The following is a 25721-nucleotide window of genomic DNA, read 5'->3' on the forward strand; positions in this document are numbered from 1 at the left end:
TCAAAAAGGGCACTTAGGATCCCAGTGTTCAAAATGCTCAGCGCTTGTAATGGTGCTGGGCTGAAAAAAGAATTCAGTGGTGACACCTAATGATACCAACACAAGATTTCCTAAAGATTTCGGTTGTTAGTGCTCTTTTGACAAATCAAACTACTTACTCTAGTGCTTCAATAGGAAATAAGATCTTTTGAAACTCTGGCTGAGGTATTCATTCTAAAGTCTTAAAAATTCAGTGGCAGATACATTAGAAAAATATTCTCCAGAGATCAGGATGGATTGAAATAGCTTTTTTTATAAACCAGAACACTTTTCCAGTTTTGTCTGCATAACTCCATGAGGACTGGAGGAGATACATCGGTCGTACACCTAACTACATAAGACAGATCAGAGTCAAGCCCATACTCTTTCTTTCATTCATTAACTTTGAATAAAAAAAAAAAATCAGTGATGAAGAGATAAACAAATCAGGTAAATCCAGAAACCTCCAATATGTTAATCTTTTAGTTTCTGGGGCATGAGATTTTCTGTGGCTGGAGTTAAGACAGAGACTGAACAGTTCAAGAATTAACAGAAATGGAAAATTATATTCCTTTCATTTTCTCCCATCTTTAAGGAGTACAACATTTTTTTGGTTGCTATTACTTAGTTGTGTTTTCAAGAGCTGGGGGCAACAGGCAGAGAAATTCAGACACTGAGCCTGCAGACCAGAGGAGGAAAGCTCCCGACTGTTTCTTTCACAAAACATTCTCATGCTTCCTCAGCAACACCTCAGCACTCCTTCAGCTTGGTTTTGTTGGATTTCTTGCTGGTCCTTTTCAGAAACTGTACACTAGGAGCCGCAGTGAAAAAAAGGAAAAACATCCTGAAGTTCTTTGAATGCCTTTGAAGAGTGAATTTTGTAGAAAGGAGTTGCTATGCAACTCATCGCAGCCCGCCTGTGACAGAGCTGAGAATCAGCCCCACGCTCCCATGTATTTCACAACCTATACAAGTTATCCTTTAATAAATAAGTCTTTGCACTTTATCAGTAATTTTAATCCACTGATCTCAAAATGCTTTATAAAAGTTAACGGCACGTCTCCATTTACAAGGACGTTGCAAATACTGGTGCGCCCCAAGGAGCTCCCTGGGCTTCAGTAGGACTACCTGCAGGAGAATGTTACATGCTTGTTAAGAAGTCCTAGAAGGACCAAGACTTTACATATTTACAGTGGCATGCTTGTGTAAATACATATCATTAGGTTGGCATGAGCCTGAAATTCAGGTGTATATAAAAAGGCATTCATAAGTTCCCTATAATTTGTTTTAAATTCTACCACTACCAGTTTTAGACTCGATGTAATTAAGCTCATGTTTTATGTGGGATTTTAATTTTGTAGTGATTTTTTTTATAGGAGTCACAGTAAAACTATCAAATTGAGAGTGTATTAATTCTCTGTTATATGAAATGTAAAATAGAATAAATTTATAAATTTATTAAAAAATTTTAATTTTAATTCATTATGATTTAAAATTACAATGTTAAGGCTTCCAAATGTGTGATTTTAAAGTCAGCAGTAACCTTTCAAAAGGTAAATGATTTAATAATATTTTTTTTTTTTTACATTTAGAATTACCTTGAGACAAAATATTACACAAGCCATGGAAACAGCTACAAAAACTGGGTACCTTGAACACTGCTATCTCTGAAAATATACATGAATGAGTGATTCTTGCCTTCTGCATTTTTATTTAGAAAGAAGTTTTAAGACTTGCTGTTACTTTCAGCTAAGTGGAGATAAAAGAATCTCCATGATGGGAGCTTGTTGTTAATTTATGAAAGGAGATTTGGGGTCCCAGTTAGTGGGGGTTTTATAAACATACAAGTTACCTATATTGGAGGTTCAAGATAGAACATGAAAGTAATATTGTGCTGCACAGAATTCCAAGGATTTTCAGGAAGGCAAGCACACATTGTCTGTTAAAATAACCACGTTCTGACATTTTCAGTAAACACCCACCTTACCCATCCAAGAAAAGATATTAAAAAAACAAACCCAAAACCAAACCCCAATGCTTTTCCCTTAAATACCTTTCTAGGCAGACATGGTCTGATCTTAGCAAAGTCCCTCCCGCATCACCTCTATTGTAACACACATTCCCTGTTACTAGCAGCCGTAACCATGTTCAGACAAGATAACAGAACAGCCCAGACTAACAAAGAAAAACTTTAAGAAATTCCAGAGGCTTTCTTGTAACTTGTGCAGACCCCACGAAAATGTGCACAACGACCTGCTGTTGTTCAGGGGATGAGACAGGAGGGGGTGAACAGAACAGCTACATGATTAACTGTCCTGTCTGTAGTTCATCTGCTTGACCATTTACTATGTTTAAGATGCAGAATTTGTTGATTCTCCAGAATAATGCTCAGAGTTTTCACTCTGTTGTCCACTTCAGAAATGACATTTTATATCATTTTTCACTCCGTGCTCCCTGGGTTTTATTTGGCAGTTCAGAAGGAGGTGAATCTGCCACTGACCAAATCAACAGGCTTACAAAAAAACTGCTCAGCATAGGAGGGCAAAATTGTAAATGAGATAAAGGCTGCTTTCTGGTTTGGCTGTGGTGGTGGCCAGACCATACTTCAGTGCAGAACCTAGATGAAGAGGCAGAAAAGGCAGGCTTGACTGTAGTACGAGTCATTCTGTCTATACCCCAACTGTACTTAAATAGTTCCAGCAAAAGCCCACGTGTTCGCTCCAAACAAACCACTGATGAGCTTCTTCTCAGAGTATGGATCATCACAAGGAAAAATAACACTCTTCAGAGCATTATTTTAATAGTAGTATTCCATACTTTAAAAAAGAAAAAATACCAAAACCCTGCAAGTCCTTTCTTCCAGGTCTGTTAATTTGACCACCCCTCTTGGGACTTGCAGACTGATCTTCCTTCACTGCGTGGCACACTCATTGACATTTGCGGTATCTTCTCCCTTCAGATCCTCATTCAAGCTTTTTTTGTGCTCTATTTCGACCTGGCAGAGGAAAAAGAGGGAGAACATTTGTAATGAGAAAGGAAAACAAAAGATTACAAATATTCCTTAGTGGCGGTTCATGTCCTGCTCAGGTGAAGAAACTCTTGGTAAACTGAGAGGGTTGTGAAGAGAAATAGACTGATGAGGAAAAGCTGGATTTTATTTACTGTAACTGTTTTCAGTCTAATCCAAACAGTATTACAATTCAACTGTGTCACGACATCATTTCCAGAAGAGATAATACGCAGAGTACTGGTCTCACAGGATTTTATATTCATTACCATCCCCAGCTGTACTCTGAATCCAAACCCAGAACCAAATCTGCAGAGAGTAGGTGGCTTCCTAAGTGACACACCAGCCTCAATTTTAAACTCTTCAGACTGATGTATGAGGCAGAGAGATTTAATTTTGAAAATGCATATAGAATCATAGAAGATCTCGAGTTGGAAGGGACCCATGAGGATCATTGAATCCAACTCCCTGCTCCTCACAGGACTGCCTAACGCTAACCCTGCCATCCTCGGGCTACAAATGCCAATTAGTACCGGGACAGGGCCAAGGGGATCGACGTTTGTGTTCTAAATGTCAACATCTCTGAAAACTCAGGGATAATCCAATATTTAATCCTTAAAAGGGATACTTAGGAAGATCAAATACCATCTCCAGGCAAATAAGAGACTAATCACAATTACCATTAAAAATATTTGCCACGACAATCTTCCCACTATGTCTCACCATTGCTCTTAAAGAAGGCAGGTAGGATGCCAATTTCTCTGCTGAGTGATCAGCTAACATGCAAATTTTGGCGTACTGAAATTCTTGGCAGGTGTATACGTAGTGCATTTCCCCATCTGCTCCTCTCTTCAGGGCAGGCAGGAAGAAGAAATATTTAAGCAGAGAAATAATGTGAACCTTTTGTTTGCTGTAGCTGCTGTGAAGGGCAGCAAAACTCCCTGTTCACACTCTTACTGTACCAGCTAACCCCCAGTAGCTGCCTGGCGGTACGTTCCTCCACAAAGCGACTGCAAACAAGCTTATTCCATCTTTGCTGAGGGATAATTCACTGCTTGTTTGCCAAATGAATCAATAGGCTGCACACGGGTAGCTACTGCACAGAGCTTGGCATGTGCTAAATTCCCACTTCAGCTGCCCGTGGTATTTTATTTGTCTGCCCACACTTTTTTCAAGACAATGAAGTATGCAAAGTCACCACGGTGACTGCCACGTGCTCAGTTTTACCTTGTAACTATAATGTGCTGAATAGTTGACCCACTTCCTCACATCGGTCTTGTCCTCAACAGAGATGGAGCGAACAGTGGCTTTGGACGCAGAAGTGGTGGGCATGTCAAATTCCACATCTACATAGCGGACAAAACTGGAAGGCACTTCCCGGTCAGAGCCAAGCTCTAGGTGACAGAAGAAGCAGTGAGGATGGCCAGAAGCTGGAAAAAGAGAGCAAACAGGCCTGAAAGTTGCATTGGACGGGTCAGAAAACACAATATCCAGGTGGAAGCAACATCACAAAACTGCAAGAAGCCGAGAAACTGCCTGGGTGAGCTAGTTCACAGCCAGTGACAATATCTTACCTATTCCAGTGCTGTTGGGAGTTTCCAGAGGAATTAGGCAAACTGCAAATCACTCTAGTTTGCTTTTAGGGGGTGACAATACAAGGTGTAAATTAAGCATATTAGGCTAAAGGTATTTCCCCTCTTCTCATTCCCCCAGTGTATGTAACATGTACGTACATTGTGGCACATCCCCCCGTGTAGGTACATTGTGGCACATCCTTCTGAAATGTCATATGATAGTAAGGAAAGGTGGAATTTGGCAGGTATTTCACGTTTACTTGAAACTGTTAGCCCTGTTCTTACCAAAAGAAAATATACTGCATAAGGGTTCAAAAAGTAAATTTGTGGACAGCTTAGCCATAACTGTTATTCCTTACTCTAACCTATGACAAGGTGGCTAGTCACTAAAGATGCAAGGTGAGGAAGTAATCACGTTTAGCGCTGCCTTCTGTAAGTGATAACCTTTATTATTTTTTCCCCCATGTTTTGCTTGACAGGAGTGATGTTTAAAAATTAAAGTAGCGACTGCTACTCAGGCTAGGTTGGTTTTATTTCTGACTGCTGCGAGCTCCCTAAGCTCTTGAGTAAGTAATTTCAGGTCTGCACCTTAGCTTCTCTGCCTGCAAAATGAGGATGAAATCCTTCAAAGCCACATTGAGCTTTCTGGTTGAAGGTATCCTGTTATCTAAGTGTGTGTAAATGAAAGTCATGTACAAATAAATGAACGAATCCTTGTCTGCCACTATTATAGGCTCTAGGATTTCTGATTGCTTGTTCATTGGGAAAATTCTTCTCCATGCAGCCCAGCAGGGTGTACAGGACAGAGAGAAGGAAGGGAAAAGGCAGACAGAGTAAGAATTGGGTGGCGAAAGCCCAGAAGTTCTCCCTGGCAAGAAGAGGAAAATACCACCTGCAAAGGACCTGCAAGCCTGAGTCTTGAAAAGGAAGACAGCTCCTCATCCAGAGCTTAGCCCAAAAGTCAGCCTTGGTGTGCTGAAGCTTGAAAAGCAAGATGTGGGATTTTGAGATACTGCTTGTCCCAACAAGATGAAACTCAGCAGTCTTTGGATGGCTTAGGGATTGGAGCATCCCAGTTAACCTTTGAAATAGAACTGAAAAAAAAATTCAACTCGGTGTAAATCTGGGTAAAAAATTCATCTGGAGTCAGCCTCATATTTCCAAACAGTGTATCCAGAGTTCATAAACTCATGCCCGTGCAGCAAATCCAACGAGAAACTACACAGTTCAGCAGAGACTGCAGAGATATGCAATGCCGCAGCTGGAGCCAAGTTATGAATGAGTGGGTGCACTATCAAGCAGATATAAAAGCTCAAGTTCTGCAAGCACTAAAATACATCACCTGCTTTTCATCAGGATTAGTTATCCCAAGAAAAGTGCTGATTCAGTTGCCCTCATTCTAGAGCCAGCTGGGACCTCTCTCTGACAGCGCCTCCCAGCTTTTCATACCTGCAGCATACCTTTTCCAGATTAAAAGCAGCGGTGCACAGCAGACCTTTGAGATGATCCCACCCACCGTGGGCTAGCAGCAGCCCCATGTGGCTCTCTGGGAGATCCTTGTGTCCTCCAGCACCGCAGGGCTCTTGCTTCTGCCCAGTGCTTGAGCTTGGCTGTGGTGGGCACACCTGCCATGGGACACTCGGGTGCCACTGCCCACACCTGGGAATCTCTGTTCTCTGGTACTGCGTTATGAAGATGCCTAAAAATGTCATTCCTGGCTCAGAAATTCTGTGTACAGCACTAAGAACTGGCAACCAACTCCCAGTCTCAGGCTCCCCATCCACTCCTCTCTCTTCCCTCACCCTGTACCAGTCTCAGTAGACCCCTCCTTGTAACCCTTCCTGCTCATCTGCTTTGCCCTGCTTTTCCTCGTCTCTGGCTTGCCATGGGTTGCTCCCTCCTTCAGGCTGCCTGGGTTGCAGCAGAGGCCCACAGCAGCCCAGGAGAGGCAGCTCTCTGCTCTGGCGCAAGCCATGTCCACAGCTACAAAATGTTCAGTTTGCGCCACTACACCCCTGAGCTGGCGTGTGCCCAGTGCTTTTGGGATGGACGCATGTGAAGGTACCGCTGGGAAGTGTTTAACTGGGCTTCAGCACACTGCGACAGGTGCTTTGGAGAGCTGAGCTCTGAAACTCTGCATAATTTCAACTGGACACATGGAATCAGCAACCACTCTTCTAACACAGCTGAATATGGGTGGACATTCACCCAAACCTGGTGGATATTCAGGCTCAAAAAAAAAAAAAGCGGGTAGAGGGGAGGTAAAGGGGAAAAAAGCAAAAAAAAAAAAAATTAAAGAATTAATGTAATGCAACTAACAAAGCAACTTCAATACTTTAATTTCTTCTAGTAGGAGCACCCGCTGACAGAAAACACCATGTACAACACTAAAAAAAAAATGGAAGTTATTAATTTAAACCAGGTCAAGCGTGCTAGGCAACAAGGTGAACTGATTAAAAAGTAACTCCTGCACCAAAGCTATAGCGAAAATACCAAGCACATCAGTGTTCATTAGTGTCCTGAGCATGAGGCGCACAAGGCACAACTTCCACAGACTTTCTGTTTGTTCAACAGGCCCATGCAGAGCTCTTTCCCTGACAGACAGGTACACTTTTTAGTAAAATCCGGATGAAATCAACAGACTGCTTTTGTTTTGCATCTCTTGCTTCCTTGAGCTACTGACATTTCATTCAGACAATCGAGGGTCTGATAATAAAATTCATATATATGCACGGGTTACCGTGATTGGAGGGAATATGTTCTAAACGACTCTGATGTCTCAACATGTTTGCATTAACTGATTTAATTTACTTCAGAAAGTATACCAGGCAGCATGCCTGGGATCCACAGCCAAACTAGAGCAAAGGTCAAATATCCCGATCCAAGGCTCTGCATAGAGGCTACATCCCTGCATCGCTGGGAGAGCGTTTTCCCACGATTGAAGACCGGGTGGATGTTTTCCTAATATTCTGCTGGTGGATTTAAAAACCCCCACCACAAACATGTGGAGCCCAGCCATCTGCAGCTGAAGCTCTGCAGAGCCTGTAAATAGGCTTTCTTCCTCAACTGCTTTGATCATGTTAATGGTGAATATGAGAAGGGTAATAAAGTTTAGCATGCTATTTTGGAAAGGATTTCAGCAATGTGCTCACTAGAACCCAGTCCATATTTTTTTCTCAGATCAAATCATAGAGTACACACAGTCCTTCATGTGTCATATGTTTCTCAATGTCCAGTCATCAGCAGACACTTTGGCTACAAAATAACGCAGACAAGGCTGATAACAAGTTCCTACAGCAAGAGTGCCAAGGGCCCATCCCACTAGAAAGCACAAAGAGAAAACATATGGATAAGACAAGGAGGCTGCTGAAATAATCCTTAACCATTTGGGTGCTACAGCCTGACTGTAAGCAGTGAGCTCGGGGGGGACCGGCTCTCCAGCCCTGTGGGGCTGTGGTACCGGCTGTCACGGCAGACCGCAGGCAGGGCTGATGGAGAGGCAGCGCGATGCCGCTACCTCTCTCCTGCTCTGGAGTCCCGGGCACCAGAGCAGTTCATTAGCAGACCAGGCATTTACAGAGGACCCAGAATGCTCTTAGGGGTCAGTCGCAGGTGCCACAGCAAGACAGCGTGAAGTGCCAGTCAAGGGACTATATTTATGCTTGGTGGGATTCCCTCCCTCTCAGATACCTCATGTGTCCTGGCCAAGACAGTGCTTGCAAGGCCCTTCCTTTCCCTGAAATTACATCTGCCCTGACCGGAGGGGTGAGGACACTCTCTTCCTCTCAGGATGTAAACAAATACTAATTGCCCTGTGTTCTGCACAGTGACACTGATGGATAGATGCTCTGTGGCAGGGCTCCAAGAGCACCAAGTCTGTCATCTGTTTCCCCCTGACACAGGGTATATATGATAAAGCCTCATACTGGGAGACACAAGACCAAGGAAACAAGAGATATGGACCAGCATTGCCCTCAAAGTAGCGGTGGGTAGGCAGAAGAGCCAGTTCTGCCTCTTCTCCTGGTTTGCTATCGGCTTATTCCGTGATTGTGTTCAAGTCTGGGGGCTTTCATTTCCCCAGCTGTAATGTCTATATGGTATACTGAGATCTTTGGAGAGAAGATGCCACAGAAGGCCCAATTTCACAGCATCTTGTTCCCAAAGCTTGTGCAGATGGCACAGTGAGATTTTCCTCACAAGCATCTTATTGCTCATAAACAGCCTGAGGTTAATTTTTCATTGTGATAATTCCTCTTGAGTTCCCAAGCTCTCTCCTCCTATGCCCTGCACTACAGAAAACACAGAGCCTTCGCTTTTGTTGCTGGTATCCCTCCAAATTTGTAACCTGTGGTGTAAGCTGGCGTCCTTAGGCTGAAATGTGATCCAAAAGATTAGAAGACTTGGATCTCGGTTTTGCTGACACTATAGCTCAAATTCAGGAAAAACGTATGTCCTTAGAAAGTGCCAAACCTGGTACAACACTGAACTTTCCTTCAGGGAACACCAAATACAGAAACCCTCCCAGTCACCCAGCTGCAGTATTACTACAGCATTAATCCTAAAAAGTCCATCTCGTCTGTAAAAAGCTAGTCTAGATCAGAGGAATCAAGAAGTAGAATTCACTATGAATAAAAATAAACCTGAGTTGTCCAGCTTTATTGCACACCATGGATGAAAGGCAGGAAGTGGAATGACTGGCAGCGATGGCCAAAGGGAACAGTAGCTTGCCCATATTATTTGAATGTTTAATTATGAACATGTTAGTAGAAATACAAAGACCTGTGGGTTTTATGTTGGTATTCTCTCTTCAGTTTTAAGCTGTATTTACCTGTCTGCACCGATTACGGTAACACAGCCAGAAACTGGAATTTAGAAATTTCTCTTTTTTTAATGGTTGCACAGTATGTTGTCCTCTTACGGTTCCCATTCCAGACACTTTATAGGCATTAGCCGTGGTATATGCATTGAAATATACAGCACTGGCCCAGTACGCTTGGCAATCCGTGGAAAAGAAATCACATGTGCTAGAACTATAGCGACTTATCTGATCCTGTCCATCAGCCCCATAGCGTAGTATCTTGCTTTTGTAAGTTAGCTGAAAAAGCCCCACCTCCAGTAGCAGTGCTAAGCACATAGAGAAGTCTGATGCCCAAGTCCCGTAATGTAAAAGCAGAGACAGAAGGCATATTTTTGCATCTGGAAAACCTAAACCTGTTTTTATGACTAGCAATGTTGTAGGATATGTAAAATTCCTGCAATGAAGGGTCAAGTAAATGCTTATGCATTTGGGATGCTACAGAGGATGCTTTATCCCTCCCCATGTAAACCTAGTATTCCCTATCTTCCCAAATACGTAACTCCTTTTAGTTTACTCCTGCAGAGATGGAATGCACCACTCACCTGAGTTTTTGTCAGGCAGTCGGTTTATCCTCCATACGATGGAATTAAAGGCATGCTCATATTTGGCAGTTCCCAAAGTGACTCTCATTACTGGCTCAGAACCAGACAGACCGGTTGATCCAAAAGTGGCCCCCTTGTTCACCTTGGCTTTCAAAGATTTCTCCCCCAGGACGCTCTCCCTGCGGAAGTTCTTCACCCATTCGTTTGGCACTGGGTAGCGGATCATCACATTTTCACAAGGGACCTGAGTTAAAGGGTCACGGTTGGAAGAGAACCCAGTGGACATCATCAGCCAGCTCTGCACCTCCACCTCAGCACCATTGATGCTGGCAGCTGTCCTCAGGGTAAAAGGCAAAGTTTTCTCAGCAAAGACAGTTCTGAATCGCATCAGTTCAAACCGGCAGGCATCCAAGGGGTTGAACAGGATAATACGGGAGTTATTAAACATATCCTCATCCACACATGAATGGAACCGACAGCTGTATAATTTAATCCACTTAGTGGTAGTAGTGGGCATGATATCCTGCCTTGCAACTATTTCATTCCCTTTGATCAGGATATCATTAAGGCCCAGTCTGCATTCTGCCAGGCCCGAAAGGAAGCTCAGAACATAGATATGGGTCAGCACACTGTGCTGGAGAATCACACTGTCTCCTTTGGCCAAGATGCCATGAAACTCATCCCTGACATCAACCGTGATTTCTTCTTCTTGATAGTTTAGTCCCACTGTGCTCAGATCTGTTGATGAGGCTGGCAAGTTCATCAGTGTGTCTTGCACAGCATTGATGAAGCTAAGGAAGTCTTCGTAATCTGTAGTCCCGAGCTTGATAATTTGCTCTCTCTCTGCTGTGTGAGTAATGGCTGGCTTGGGCTGATACTTCCTTTTCTCCTTGTAGGTTGTGCGGTCCAACCGCACACTGTGTATCCTTCCACTCTCATCATAGTTCTGGAGTTTGCGCTCTGAAATCTCATGATTGATTTCAAGTTTGAATTCTCGGAAAGGTTTCTCCAGTCCCTTCTCATAAAAAAGCTGTATACATCCACTGTCAGTCAGCTTGACGTATATTGGTCCCCAGTGCCTGGATGACATAATATTCTTCTTCTCTGGGATCCTGAGCATCATTGGCCAGCCATCCTTTGGCTGAGCTGGTGACAGGTTAAATAAGGCTGCATCCAGATCATACGGCATCATGGGGTCATCATCAGGCAAGGTAGGGCTGCTCACATGATCTGGGTCTCCAATCTGGAGTTGCTTGAGCTGCTCCACAGCATCTGTGTGGGTTACACTTTTGCCTGCCTCATGGAAACTGATGGTATCAGGCTCTTGGTGGAGAATAATGAGAGATTCTCTTTGGCTTTTGCCTGGAGCGCTGGAGACAGAGGAGCTTTTGGAACGCCTGTCTCGCTCCTCAAAGAATGAGCTGAAAGGATTGATGGGTGAGGGTTGGACATCTCGCAGAGATTCATCTAGGAAGGGATTAGTAGCACTCCATGGTGGTGTTTCAACAGAAGGCAACTTGGTTAAGGAGGAGAGATCTAGTTTTTGAATTTTGGAGAGGTCCCCCAATGTGCTTTTAGGACGTTCTCTTTTAAAGGATGTAGTGAGGTTAAAGTTAACATCTGGCATCTGTGTTTCTGCAGGTGGGGTGTCTGTCTTCAAGGGAGAAAGGTTCTGTGGTGAAAAACTGACTTCATTGTCATCAAAAGTCACCCAGCTGGGAAAGCGAACTGTGGTTGGGGTAGATGAATGCCCATTCATGGAGGTGTTGTTCAGCTGCCAGTTGACAGCCTCCATATCTATCTCTTCATCTTCCTGGAGAGACGAGGAATTGTCTTTAAAAAAAGAGGGGAGGGGAGGAAATTTCAGCAATTTATTCTGATGTTACCTAGTACTCTCCACAAAAAGAAAACCACAGTCTGCACAATAGTTTTGCATGCTCATGAAAGGCCTATTCATATGCTGGCCAAGAAAGATAGTCAAAAGACTTGGCTAAAACACTGAAGAGTCTGGCAAGAATTAATGAAGAAATAGACAGCTGAACACAGAAAAGGAATGCAGGAAGAAATACAAAAGGAATGACAGCAATGATTGTATTGCTCTCATTCCAACATAATGACCTAAAAAAGAAATTTAGCCCACATGTTGCAGTGATTTGTTAAAACTTCCCTCTCTAAACTTTCAGGCTGCATTTCTTCTCTCCACTTATCTTCTGCCACTTGCCTGTTTTGTTCCCTCTTACTCTTGTTCTCATATTTTTTTCCCTTTCTGTCCCCATACCCTTTGCTCTAGAGAAGAATCTAGTAGGGAGAGGGAATGAACACTGAGGAAAAGCACTTCTCCACTCTGTCCCCACATACTCGTCTGAACATTTGTTGTTACCACAAAAGCACGTGGGGATATGGCAAAGGCACCATAAAAGGTGCCTAGGGGGCATTTTTGCCCAGGATGTGTTCAGCAAAGAGACTCTGGCTTACTCAGTGGGAAAAAGTCTGCCAGTTCTGGGATGTCTCTGAAAAATCTCTCGGAGAAGCTGTGATCTAGGGATGGACATTAGGATAAGGAAAAAAATATATTTGCCTTGTATTGTGGAAGCTGTCCTCACTCTCTGTCAGGACATGGCACCTTTGACCACTATTTTCCCAGTCTCAGGCTATGCCAAGACACTTCCCAGTAGCCTGCATCATACCGTGCTATTTCAATCCCATCTCTTTCTGGAGGAGATAGCTGCAGTGGTAATAAGGTGTTTTCCAAAATGAGCATAAATTCTCACAGTTCAGAAACTAAAGGGTTTTCTTCCCATTTTCTTCCCACTGGGTTAATGAATCAGAGTGCTCTTTAAAATGAGCAGCCAGCATGAAATTATACTTTGCAGCTGCACAACGGGTTGGCTCTGCATATGGTACAGTAGTGCTAGCATCTGTGCCTTTTGCTTCTGACAGACATAGAGATCCTGTGTTTTACACAAGTCAGTGTTCTTCAGTACAAGCAGAAAAGTGAGTGTAAAATGTAGCACATTGCTATGGCTGTACACCTGTGGTTTCAGCATATTTTACAATATTAACAATAACAACCTATTTAAGTCATTATTTCACTTGCCACCAGCTACCCAAAAAGATGTGCTTGATTTCCGTTCCGTCTCAACCATGATAGACGATTTGAATTTTTATTCCAGTTACCATTTAGAATATGAAATAGGGAATATTCATGTTAGCCAAAGTCTTGCCATTAGCTCATTATAATGTCTTGGGCAACTTGATTTTCTGGGCCTCTCTTCCCAGCTGTATGGAAGTTCACCCAACCTTTTGATCTAAGGACAAAACACATCATGTAAGCTCTAAGGGTTATTACAATTGAGAGTTATATATGAAGCAGAATGATACCAATTTGTTTTTCAAGCCACAATAATAACAAAGCAATAACAAGAACAGACAGCTTTTACAGACTATTAATGCATTTCAAAGTGTATTTCCAAAGCAGTGGCCCTATCTCAATCTCTCAGATTTTCTTCTCTACCCTGCCTTTTCACTCCTGGCCTTGCACAACGCCTCTCTGTAGTCCCTGCTACTGGTTGCACCACTGGGTATGTAGTGGTGGGTCTTTTACCTATTAAGTTTTGCCACAAGACTATAAATAGATTTGTGGGGGGAAAAAACAAGCCAACATATTATCATCCACAACCACACCCTAAGTGAGAAAGTAATAAAAAACCCACCAGGAATAATCTGACATTCTGATCCTCAGGTCCACACCAATACCTCCTATCATGCCTTTCCAGTACTTTGGTCAGCAAGCATGTAGTCCTTTGAGGCAAAGCAAAGGCAATGAAAAGATGTGGCAAAAGTCCCTGTTTTTATGGTATTTCTGGGAAAACATTACCCATTTCTTTCAGGACTTCTAAAAGTCCTATGTTTTTACCATCAAGGTTTCTTAGGAAAGACCACCTCTTGTCTGCTTGCAATTATAATGTCACCCTTTCCTGTCTCTTAGCTTTTGAATTGCAGAAACTAAAGGTGGTTCCACAAATAAAGTATTAACAGTTCTGATAAATTTGAGAGAGGCAGATGAAAACACCTCCTTGAGAGTCCATGTGAAAAACACACAGAAATCACTTGAAAAATTTCTTTCTAAATTGAACCAGTTTTATAAATTGCTTTTTTGATCCAGATGCCCAGAAATATAGCAGAAGCATTAAGAGAAGATGGTTTCATATATGTAATAATTTGTGTGCCTTTATTTTCTAGAAAATATCAGTAAAGTGTTACTTGATTTGATATGTGGAAGTGTCAAACCTGTGAAGTGAAATAATCTTTCTTTTCCAAACTATAATCAAAAGTAAATTCTTCTGCTGCCAAAGAACCATATGGCTGAGTTTACAATTGTTAGAAGAATACAGAGGTGGTTCTAGAAAAGACAATGTTGTAGCTTTGTCTGTAAGGGAATGACTAATAGCAGGAAGGATAAAAATAACAATATGGTAATGCAGCTTAAGCATACAAAGAAAGCTCCTGAGAACTAGATGAAATAGTGTGTGTATCCCAAGAGAAATATTGGAACCTCTGCTGTAAAGGCAAATACAGCATGGTGAAAAATCTTGATGTTGCTAGAGGATGGCTTAGACAATTACTTCAGGGTTTTCCTTCCTTGACTTTTGAGGAGTTCCTGGACATGGGTGACAAAGTTTAAAATATAAATGTCCTCCAATTTGGCAGCATCCCAGTAGGCCTGGGAGAAGATACCTAAGAAAGGGATCCCCTAGATGAACTTCTTGCAGCCACAACGGTTTTCAACAGCTTGCTGGTGGGGTGTGGACAGTCTTCAACCCAGAGTGACTCCTGACAGAGAAAGACTAGATCTGCATAAAAAAAGGAAGAAGTGATCAAAACAAAGCTCTTGGGGTTTTTTTTCCCCTTCTTGACCGACTGACTTTGCTTTCTGAAGCAAATGACTTCGATAGGCGTGTACTTTGCAAAATTAAAATATCTTTTAATTGTCTGACCTTTCCAGATTCCAACCTGGCAGGTTGCTCCAGCCAGCTACAAAACACAGGAGCTGATTTACCAAGGAGCTGAAGGGGACAGTAGCTCTGTCTTCTTTCCCAGTGCCACCAGCAACCTGAGCTCTGGGGCAAGCAGCTTCAGGCTGCCCACACAACTATGCACCTGCATTCATTGCCCCACGTAAGTGGTGTCTGCAACCAGCACTGGCCATACTTTGCTACATACATGCCTGAACATCATTACGAAGCCATTAAAGAATTTGCAAACCTAAGTCCTCAGTGAACAATAAAATGCCAACCTGCACTGTAAGGTTATTTTTTGTCCACAGGCCTCTTAATGTTTTGTTGGCTTTGCAAGTATTCAGCAGCAAAATGGTTAATCATTTCAGTATGATAAATTGGAAAACAGCATTGTTATAATGGATGTAGAACATCTCGCTGTGACCGGCCTCTTGTGACTTGGTACAAGGAAGGCATTTGTTCTCTTTCTTGTATTGTCTTTTAATTCTTCTATTTAAACTATTTTGGCCAAACCCACCAGGTAGTGAGGATAACAGTTATTGCCTCCACATGCTTCCTGAGTCCCTATGCTATCAATCAGCGTGTGGAGACATTAAGGGAATACCTGGAAGTGCCCACTCCCAGCCTGCAGGACACCTTCCTCCCATGAGCTTCAGAGCAGACTTTGCAGACAGAAGAGGCAATCGCCTTGCCTCCTTGCAAGAGGACTACGGGAAGGGGCTGGAAAGCCCCACACTACTTGACCACCAACACCGGACAGGCTGAAACATAGATTTGTAACCACTCCTACAGATTTTGAGTGTCTCTGCAAGATCCGAGCTGTGGAAGAGATGACTGCTCACACAGTCCTTGCCCTCATACTCCTGCTGCTGAACACACCATACAAAAATTTAACAGCAGTCTGGTTCTCCAGCATGCTGAACTGTTAATATAGAAGTTACATTTTTAACTTCATACTTTATGGCACAGCTAAGAGACATTTCAAAATCATCACAAAGTAACCAGCAGGAGAAGCTGCAAGATGAAAGACTTAAGTCGCAGACCTGTTCTCTATGGTTCCCTTTCTTAATCCTTCTCCTTCCGCTTGACAAAGTTCTCTGATCATGTTGAATGGATTCATCCTTCGATTACTTTTCAGTTCATCATACTCTGCCATATTCTATCACTACATCTCTTTGAACCTGCGTGCCTAAATGTAAATCTGTGGCCTGATTATCCCAAATCTGCACTACTAGTCTGTTCCCAGCAGCAGGTTAATGACTCCTTAAATACGATGCCTGTTGCTTGGTTAACTATTGCAAATTCATCACAAGTCCCAAAAGAAGTTTAATTGTCAAAAGAAGTTAAATCATCTCAAGTTACAAAGTAGTTCTATCACAAAGCTTCCAGCTCTATTTAAAACACAATGAATTTCATCTATGTTCAATTAATTTATCCCCACGAGTCTCTAATCTTTATAAGAACACCTATATTTCATTTTAAATGTGAGCCATCGTGCAGATACTAAACTGACGATGAAATATGAGCAAATTATGACTCAGCCCCTCACTGCTAGATTGCAGCAGCCCTCATACTGCAAGAGAACTGTTGAAAAGGACTGTCCTCCATGTACTATCTTAAAGGACTCCACAAGTTTTTGTGGACTTCGTCGTTGATGTTTTGACATTTTCTTATTATTCTACATCTACAGAAACATATGTATTCAGGGGAAGGTAGAACTACTGTATTTCACACATTCATGCTTATCGTGCTTCACTGCCCTGAATTATTTGCTTTGTGTCTCCTTCACTCACGCTGCCTCTTGCTGCTTGGAGAGGGGAGAGAACGTCTTCCCAGCAACTAAGCCTGACCGAACCATACCAAACTGGTATCAGGCTACCCATAAGAACAGTGGTAGTTGCAGTGGGAAGTCTCATCGCAGCCAGCTATGTACGATGCTATTTGAGTGCCTTTTTTTGTCTCACTTGTTTTCCTCTCCTCTGTTTATCTTTATTCAACTGGAGAAACTAACTAAATGACGACTGAAATTCAATCAGAGCCCTGTCATTACTCCTTGGGTAAAGAAAATGTTAAAGATATCAAAATTAGTTTAAAAGTTAGAAATAATTTCCTGCATGACTTAGTTTAAAATATTTTTATTGTGTTATGTTTATTGAGTCATTAAAACTCTGGCTCATAAAAAAAAATTCAGATGTGGTATGGAATAACTGAAACAGTATTTCAGCAACTATAATCTATGTACAGTTAATTCCCCTTTTTCTTGCACAGATCTTATGCTGTCTGCTCTTGGCTGTAACTAGTTTTATAAAAGTTTCTTACTGTTCTGCGGCCTGTATTGTGCAGTAGGCTGGGTAATCAGAATGGATCTGGCTAGTCTTAAAACAAACCCAAGCATCTGTAACTCACCTCATGCACCCGACTGGTGAATTAAGATTCCTACAACAGATACCTGTATTCAGAAAATGTGCTTTCCAAATATACTGCTTAGGTTTTAGTCAGTAAACACTTAGAAATTAGTGTACTAATAGTCTTCGACAAAATAACAGTCAAGAACAAACACACAACCTATCCAGGAATCACCAAAACATTGCAGCAAAGATACACACACGCACACACATATATGTATACATATAAAAATAGCTTTGAAAGGTAAGTGCCTGGGTCTCCAATTAATACCAATTTATTATTTGACAGTAAATTCCAAATTAGGCATAGTTCATGCAAGTCATGGACAAGGCTGTTAGTGTCTTAAAGAAACTGTTACATCTTCACATCAGGTAGGAATTACATAGCAATAAGTTAGAGGCAATAAGGAACTTTAAAGGAAAAAAAAACTCTCCTAGCAATAGCTGAAAGACATTAAAAACCCTAAGGGAAGGCACTCTTTATCACATAAACCCAGCTAGCTTTGTTGTTGGTTTTGTGGGGGTTCTTTTCAGTAAAGAAGGCTACTTTGAAGAGAAATCAAAGTAAGAAGTGGAGTTCTTCTCTAACGTGTAAAACAATGGTAGTGAATGGGTCCCAAAACTACTACAGGAAAGACAGCTTTTTGATTTAAACCCATTTGAGAGTCACAGATCTAGAAAGCACGTGCTCTTCCTGAAGATCAGTTCCTGTGCTTCCATTAGCTGGCCAGAAGGTGGTACATTAAGACTGACAGAAATAGAAGTCGTCTTCAAGATTTTTACAAGATTTAGACAAGACTACGCCTGTTCAAAGCATTCAAAATATATATGTGACATAATACTATTTTATACATAAGAATCATTTGAGCCAAGCTGTGAACAGGTCTCCCATAAGTGGTGGAGAAAGCATGGAAACCTGCTTGGTTTTCCTTAGAACTTATTTCTACTAAACAAACACAATACACTCATAAACATCTTAGCAGCTAAGCATACCTACATGATTCATTACAAAGCAACTTTGTTGTCATCCCTGAAGACATAGCATAGACGCGACTGACATATTTTGAGCACTGTGTCATCTTAACTTTGTTCTCAGCAAGGTGTGCTCAGGCCAGAGGTTACCAAGCCCAGTACTACACCCTAGCTTTAGTCATCATTACTGTGTCAGGGTATGCGTCGGAGTACTTACAGTCCCAGTTTGGCAAAGCTAGGCAAAGCCTGTGTGTGAGGGGACAACGCAGAGCTGCGAAACACAAAGCTGAACCTGTTCCAGCAGAGGGATCGATAAGAGAAGGCAGGTTCTCTGGAGAAGAATGAATCTGTCTGCTTCATCTTTCACCCAAAAGGAGAACAAAGAGCAAACAGGAACAATGGAAGACAGGCACATGGCATTTTTCAAAAGCAGTTCCTTCCAAAGTACATTGGCAAATATAAATGAAGTCGGTTTGCCTCTGAATGTACTTTGGACTTTACTTCTACCCGCAGAGGTCTGCTTCCCTCTCTGATTTTAATCAGCAGTACATACAGCATATCCTAGAATTGTGGAACTGCCACTGAGACGAGACCTTGGAGCTCATGAAGAAATATTCCAAGAGCGAATAAGGAAAGAGAAATGTTCCTGCTAGCCCAGAATGTTTCAGGAAGTTAATGATATTTGGCAAGCAGAACAAACCTGTAGGCAATCCTACAAATCCAAAGACAATCCCACCCCATCTTGGCAGAGCTGATACTAGCATTCATTGAACAAGCTCTCTTTTGCAAAAAGCCATTGCATAATTCTCTCATACACAACTAATATGCTACTTTATTATGCGGTAATTTGATCAGCAATATATGATGGACAAATACAGAGGTTTGCAGACCTCCTAAGTTTTGTCTTCAGTGCTTGAGATGTGACCTTGTGGAATAAGCCTGACACTTGCAGCGCCAGACTGCAGGTGGAAATGTGCCAGCTACTGGACCCTCTCAGAATCTGGGGTCCCATTAAGCAGCATAACCTTTGACTGTAAAGCAACACACTACGGTCTCATGCATCAAGCTGTGGCTCCAAAAGGCAGCTGCAGAATGCATAAGCATGGGGGGCTGGCTCAGCTGAACAAACGTGGAAACGTTCCCATAGCCATAGGAAAACTGAAGGCAGGAGACCATCATGTACGTCAGACACCTGAAATACTCTGGGTCTGCTACTGCCAGTCCATCAGTTCAGAAACTGTACTGGTAGTGACCACAAATGCTAACACCAGCTGACAACAACTTGGTAGTCAGTGCAAAATAACTCACTGATCTCTTAATTCCTAGGTGAGCAGCTTCTGCATGACCGAAGCCAGTATCACCCCAACTATCTGCTCAGTCTTGTGCTGATTCTGTCGCAAAAAAACCCAAGTCAGTACACAGGGATAAGCCTGTACCAGCACTCAATTCACTGCTCACAAAAATAAACACTGATGTCCACCTCTGCATATCATTTGGTAAGAAAAAGGCAGGGCAACATATACCAGGGAAAGAAGGAATGTGTTTTGCTTGACGACTGATGTAAAAAGCTACAAAATTAAAATTTATATTGATAGACAAAGATTTAGACCCTATACCGCAGAGAATAAAGTGTGGGGGGAAGGAGGGGAAAAAACAGACATTGTTATTTTACATCTTCAAAATACACTATTGCCAACACTTCTGGCTCCCCACAACATCTAAAAATAGCAGCAATAACTTCCTCATTCCTGCCCCCAAGGCATTTCCCAGGATCAAGTTTTCTATCATATCAAGTCAGCAGCTCACATCCTGTCTGCCAGATTTGTCTGCATATCTCAGGTTATCCGGGCAAGAGGTAATCTCATATTTATACACTACATTTACCCTGAGCAATATCAAAATGATTTACAAGTTATGCGACTGCTGTTATTTCAAAATACCCAAAGACCTATTTCCCAATTTCTAATGTAGGGCTCTGTGGAAACTTCAACTTCAGCTTTCCATTCATATTTTAAGAATTTAGTTACCTGATGAACTGTAAAGACAGATTAGTTCCATAGACAATACACCTGATGAATACTTATAAATTATGGAAGTTACCAGTGCTCCACTTCTGCCTGAAGCTTATGCTAAATATTTTTTCCCCCTGTAGCTTGTTATGCAAACATTTTCCGTTTGAAGTGCAGGGAAGACCATGTATCTACACGAGGGTAGCCAGTCTGGCCAGTCCTTCTTGACCCAAAGCATATAGGAGCTCCAGGCTACAGTGAAGTTTTATGAATTAACAGGTGAGGTGTTCAATGCAAAGGTGAGAGCAGCTCTAACAAAGCCATGTGTAGGTGAATTTTTTAAATTTTTTTTTTAATTCCTGGAGGGATTTTTGTCTTATAGCACAAAGGACAGAAGGAGACTGGCTGGAGAGTGTAAGAAAACAGGAGCGGACAGCCTGATCTACAGGTAATGCCTGACCCACGCAGATATCACTGAGGATGCACCTGCCAATGCAACACCTCCACCCTCAACAGATAATGATAATTACAGGTGCTTGAGAAGAGCCATGGTGCAAAGGGTATGACATAGGAATGGGCTGCAAGAAGCTTAGGTGCTAATCTGAACTATGTGATTGTCTAAGTGACCTTCAGCTAGCAACCGATATCCTCTGCTCCGCAAGTTTTCTCTCTGTAGCAAAGCAAAAATACTGATGTAATGGAAAGTGTTAATGGCTGTTGCGAAGTGTGTTTGATGAATAGGCTATCATAAGTCATGTGAGAGCTTGTGGGCTTTCTGGAGGCCAGGCAGGATAAATGGAATAAGCAAGGGAGCTCCTGTAGGGAATAAAGTAACTGGAGACAGTAGAAGCTGTGGCCCTTGGCTGAGCAAAACTTAACTCATGCGTGCCAAGGAATTTCCTTGTGCACTGGCTGCTTGCAAGTAGGTGTATCAGCACAAGAACAAAAATAAAGGTAGAAAAGCTGCAGTAAACAGCTAAGACTGGATGCTTAAGTACAGGACTAGCCATGAACTGCAAGGAGAAATGCTGGGCATCAGCTTCTTACTCTTTGTTCCGCTGAGAAACAGAGCACTGTGCCCAGTATTTACAAGCAAGAAGGAATCCACCAAAATATTGGAGGTGAGCCAAAAAGGCCTCTAGTACCAGTCAGCAATAGTCTCACCTGAGATCTAAGTATGACAAATACTATCTTTTCTGGTGAGAGAGTGTATGGCATGGTTCCCTCTGCCAAGACTGACCTGATATTAACTGGGGGCAAAACTGATGGTAGAAAGAATGTATCTCTCCAGCTCTCAATGGAAACTATCACATGAATTAAAGATTTTAAATTCAGTTATTTTTTAATGCATCTACCTTGCACAATGTTGGAACACCAGAAATTATGATCTGGGAGACCTGTTCTTATAGAAAAACAAAATGCAGAAAATATCCCTATTATTTTGTTAGAAAACCCAAAGTATTTCATGCCTCATTTTGCTTCAAATAAATTGCAAGAACAGGGACAAAGAAAGGTCTGAGACACCCAGATCAAGTGGTAAGGTGGGTGGAGCACATTTATAAAACGGAAAGAGATTTGGGTTTTTTTTCCAGGAGCATAAGGTGAGCATGGGGTTGTTCCTCATCCTGGGCTGTAAGGGTGTAAAGACTATTTATAACTGCTATTTTAACTGTGCACCTGAAAGACATAAATATTTTCTTAGGTAGAAATTGGGATGACAAAAGTAGGTTGCTCAGAGATCCCAAACATGAGAAGCTTTATATCGACCAAGAATACTGAGAGAAATCTTGCAGTTTCCAAACACGTACCAAGACCTTAGAAAGCAAACTTGCTGCAATAGAGACTGAAACAGCCTTGTTATACTCAGGTAGGCACCACTTCATTCTGGAAATAAACTTTGTCTTCAAAATCCATATTATGCTCTTGCTAAAGTGTTGCAGGGTAGAGCTAGGGTGCTGCATCGCTGGTTTTCACTGCTTGAGGCCTTTAAAGATGTGTTTTGGATACATGCTGTGCAAGACAGTTTAGGGAGATAGGGTGTAGTAAGAAGAAATATTCCCACTGGTGGTAACCTAACTTCAGCCTCCTTTACAGTGACACCATTCTCTGATTTTGCCCATCCAGGAAAACTACAGTGATGTTACAAGGGCTGTCTCGGAGTGTTTCTAAAAGCATGGCTGTATTGGCAGAGTTCACACCTGCCCTGCCAGTCTGACTAGCGCAACCGTACTACAGCCAGCTCGGGGAACAAACGGAGCTGACCCAGCTCACACTGCATCTGCATATAATGAAAGAACTCCCAAGGGTGGCGGAAGACAGAAAACTTGTCAGCATGTTCATCCAAAGATGGTTTAGTTAACAGCTCCTGCTATACGGCTCTCTGACCCAGTGAGAGTCTTGTTATCATCCCATGGTGCTATCAGCGCCTCATCTCCAACCCCAAGGCAGCTGCTGACCAGCCCGGGAGGCCGTTAGGAGGGAACGGCTTGTTTTACCATGTATTGCTCTGACTGATGAGGCCATTCCCCTCTTTCCACACTCAGCTGTTCCAGGCCTGGGACTCCCTTAGCTCAGCCCTTCCTTCAGGCCAGGCTCCCACCATAAAAGCCCAGCTGTTGCACAGCTATTTACAATTGCAGGAAATCAACAGAACCAAATACTGGGCTGTTATGTATCTTATGTTATTTAGAGTTTTGTTTTTCCCTTTTGTATGTGTGTGCAAAGCCACCACAGTACACGGGATTATTCAGGATTGCTCCACAGAAGCAGCCAAACAGAAATGATCCAACAAGCAATTTCTTCCTCTCTCGCTTGGGCCATGCTGGTGTGATTACAGCAAACACAAAGGCACTGGCCTCACTGTTAAATGTGAGAGTCTGACCAAAAGAGACCCACGTGTGAAGAATGGTGTTATGACAGTGCTCTGTGGTGAGAAGTGAAGAGGAAACCCACACTTCCTTCCTCTCTGCACAGATTGCAACTTCGCATCTTCCCATCTCTAGCAGGCATCTTCCCTCTGAACTACGATTCTGCCTGGGGGCAAAACACCAGGTATCCAGGGCCCAAATTCCATCGTGCTAGTCCTGCATAACTTCTCAGCCATGCCAATTTCTTACTGTCAAGTTTTAGCTTCCCCCATCATCACCTACTCTTGGCTATGTGTCCTCTTTCTTCCCTGAATGATGCTCTCCATTTTTTTGATGGGGATGCAGAGGGGCAGGAATTCAGCTAGTGGCTTTGCCAAGTCATCGCTTTTTCTTTGTAAGATAGAAACAATCGGTGGAGAACATTAAAGTAATCCTGTGGAGAAGTAAAGAAGAGACCCCAAATGTCAGCCACCAGAGTTAGTGAGCCCCTTGCCATAGATTTGTGTACACACACACACACACACACACACAAGAAAGTTGTCAGCTTTAAAGATGATGAACAAGGAACCCTGATAATTTCTGTCCTGGGGTAGCAGGTACCAGGAATTAGGCAGAGTACAGAGGCTTGAAGGGACAGGGCTTTGACAGTGTCAGGGCAATCCCTATACAAAATACACTACAGAAAGCCAAGTGGAAATAAAACTTCTGCATTCTTGAAATGTGGAAGATATAGCAGGTCTTCAGGGTACAGGACAAGATTAGGGAAGGGAAAAAAAAAAAAAAAGATGGACAGTGTGATAGGAAACCTTACTGCCTGTATCACCAAACTGCATAGCTGGTTTGGTGGCAGCGGAGAGACAAGAGCTGAGCACAGAATGTGACCGATTTGAAAGAAAACAACAGGGGCCCCACAGCTGCTGTGCCCTGTAAACAAAGCATGGCTTTCTGAAGGGCCATGTGAGATTTTGCAGAAGAGCCCTGAAAGAATCAAGGTCTGCCCAAAGGAAACAACAGCAATTAGAGAAAGGAGGAATATGGGACAGTAAGATAATATGAGGACTTCATTGAGCTTGAAAAGAAAGGTACCCAAAGTATAAAATGAAAAAAATAATTATTAATGTATTCCTACAAACAGATCAAATAGGCATTCAAGAAATGAACGGCCAACAAACATTAGACAGGTGATTAAAGTACCCTAAAGCAATATCTTATTATATAGTGACACTGACCGCTGGAGATTTGATAGGAGCTGCCTACAAACACCACCACCACTGCTATGGACAAGAATGACTGCCTCAGTTCACTAGTGAGCGTTATATTCTAACATTTCAATAAATAAGCTGATCACTTCCTAGGAAAAGAGATTTTTTTCTCCTCCATGAGATGATGCTGCATGATTGTTTCAGTACTTTACGGAAATGAAGGGTGGGGGGAATTTTTTTGCCCACTGGCTTACTTGTGTACAGTGGATAAAGTATTTAGGTAAAGTGTCAGAAATAGATGTCAGGTGAAAATGTACCATCAGTGGACTTATACTAGGTTAACGAGTCTAGAAAAAATATACAAAGGGGCTTAGGAACACAATGCAATCTGATCTTTTGCACTGCATCTCCCCAGTTCACAGGTTCTCACCACTCATCTAGGTCACATCAAGGTCAAATGGCAGAAACAAAAAGGCCAGTCATGTGGACAAGGACATGCCCCTTATGGAAAGCTTTGAATTTAACATCTCATGTGACATGCCATTTCTTGTAGGATTTGTTAAGAAACACACATATGAGCACTTGAAGTTACGAAGGAGGATTCTGCCCTCGCTCTGGCTAAATGAAAGCGTGTTTCTGCTTGGGACATGGAAAGAGATTGTACTGGAAGGGAGTGTGTTTATCTGAATGAGAATTTTAATGCTTTAGAAATGCTGACAGCTTTGGAGATTAAATCCTGTATTTACTGACTTAGCAGTATCCTCCCTCCTAAATATACCCCATCATCCCTGCACCACAACATAAGGGGGAAGCCCTAGATATCCACTTACCACAAGGCGAAATCTGTGCTTGAGCGATCCGAGCTGCATCTGAACAAAAATGTTCCTTGGGGTCAACTCTGCTGATGATTTTGGATATGAAAATTGGTTCACCCATAAAGCAAACTGAAACCCAACTCTTTTATTATAGGATCCGAGCAGCTGTCAGATGGCAGCAGCCTGACTCTGCTGGGGTAAAAACGGTGCCACACAGCCCTGTGGGCAAGCCAGGCTCCTTGTAAATAGTTTCATGAGGCATCAGGAAGCAATTACTGAATCCCAGCAAAACCTAATTATGCCCCCTTCTCCTCCTTCATGAGCTATCATTTGGGAGAAGCCAGAATTATTTTTCTCTTCTCTCCCCTACAGTTAAAACATAAATTAAGGGGATTCTTTTCCCCTCCCCTTTAAACTTTTAGCCCTGTTTAGTC

General features: G+C 42.4%; 1 protein-coding gene and 1 long non-coding RNA gene across 4 annotated transcripts in view; one reads left to right on the forward strand and one right to left on the reverse strand.

Moving 5' to 3' along the window:
• Positions 1-1464: 1464 nt before the first annotated feature.
• Positions 1465-25721, reverse strand: part of STON2 (stonin 2) — a 76291-nt gene continuing 52034 nt past the window's right edge. For all 3 annotated transcript variants that reach the window (XM_055716973.1, XM_055716974.1, XM_027804697.2), the window contains 3 exons: positions 10000-11832; positions 4253-4455; positions 1465-3013 (listed from right to left, as the gene is read on the reverse strand). In XM_055716973.1, coding sequence (XP_055572948.1) covers positions 2930-3013; positions 4253-4455; positions 10000-11832 — 2120 coding nt within the window. In that variant the 3' untranslated portion in view covers positions 1465-2929. The remainder of the gene's footprint in view (positions 3014-4252; positions 4456-9999; positions 11833-25721) is intronic.
• LOC114015722 (uncharacterized) lies at positions 4449-7338 on the forward strand. The gene is made up of 2 exons (XR_003559798.2): positions 4449-4565; positions 5384-7338. It is a non-coding gene; the product is annotated as an uncharacterized LOC114015722 (long non-coding RNA).

The sequence above is a fragment of the Falco cherrug genome, chromosome 7 (genome assembly GCF_023634085.1).
Source record: "Falco cherrug isolate bFalChe1 chromosome 7, bFalChe1.pri, whole genome shotgun sequence".
Classification (NCBI taxonomy): domain Eukaryota; kingdom Metazoa; phylum Chordata; class Aves; order Falconiformes; family Falconidae; genus Falco; species Falco cherrug.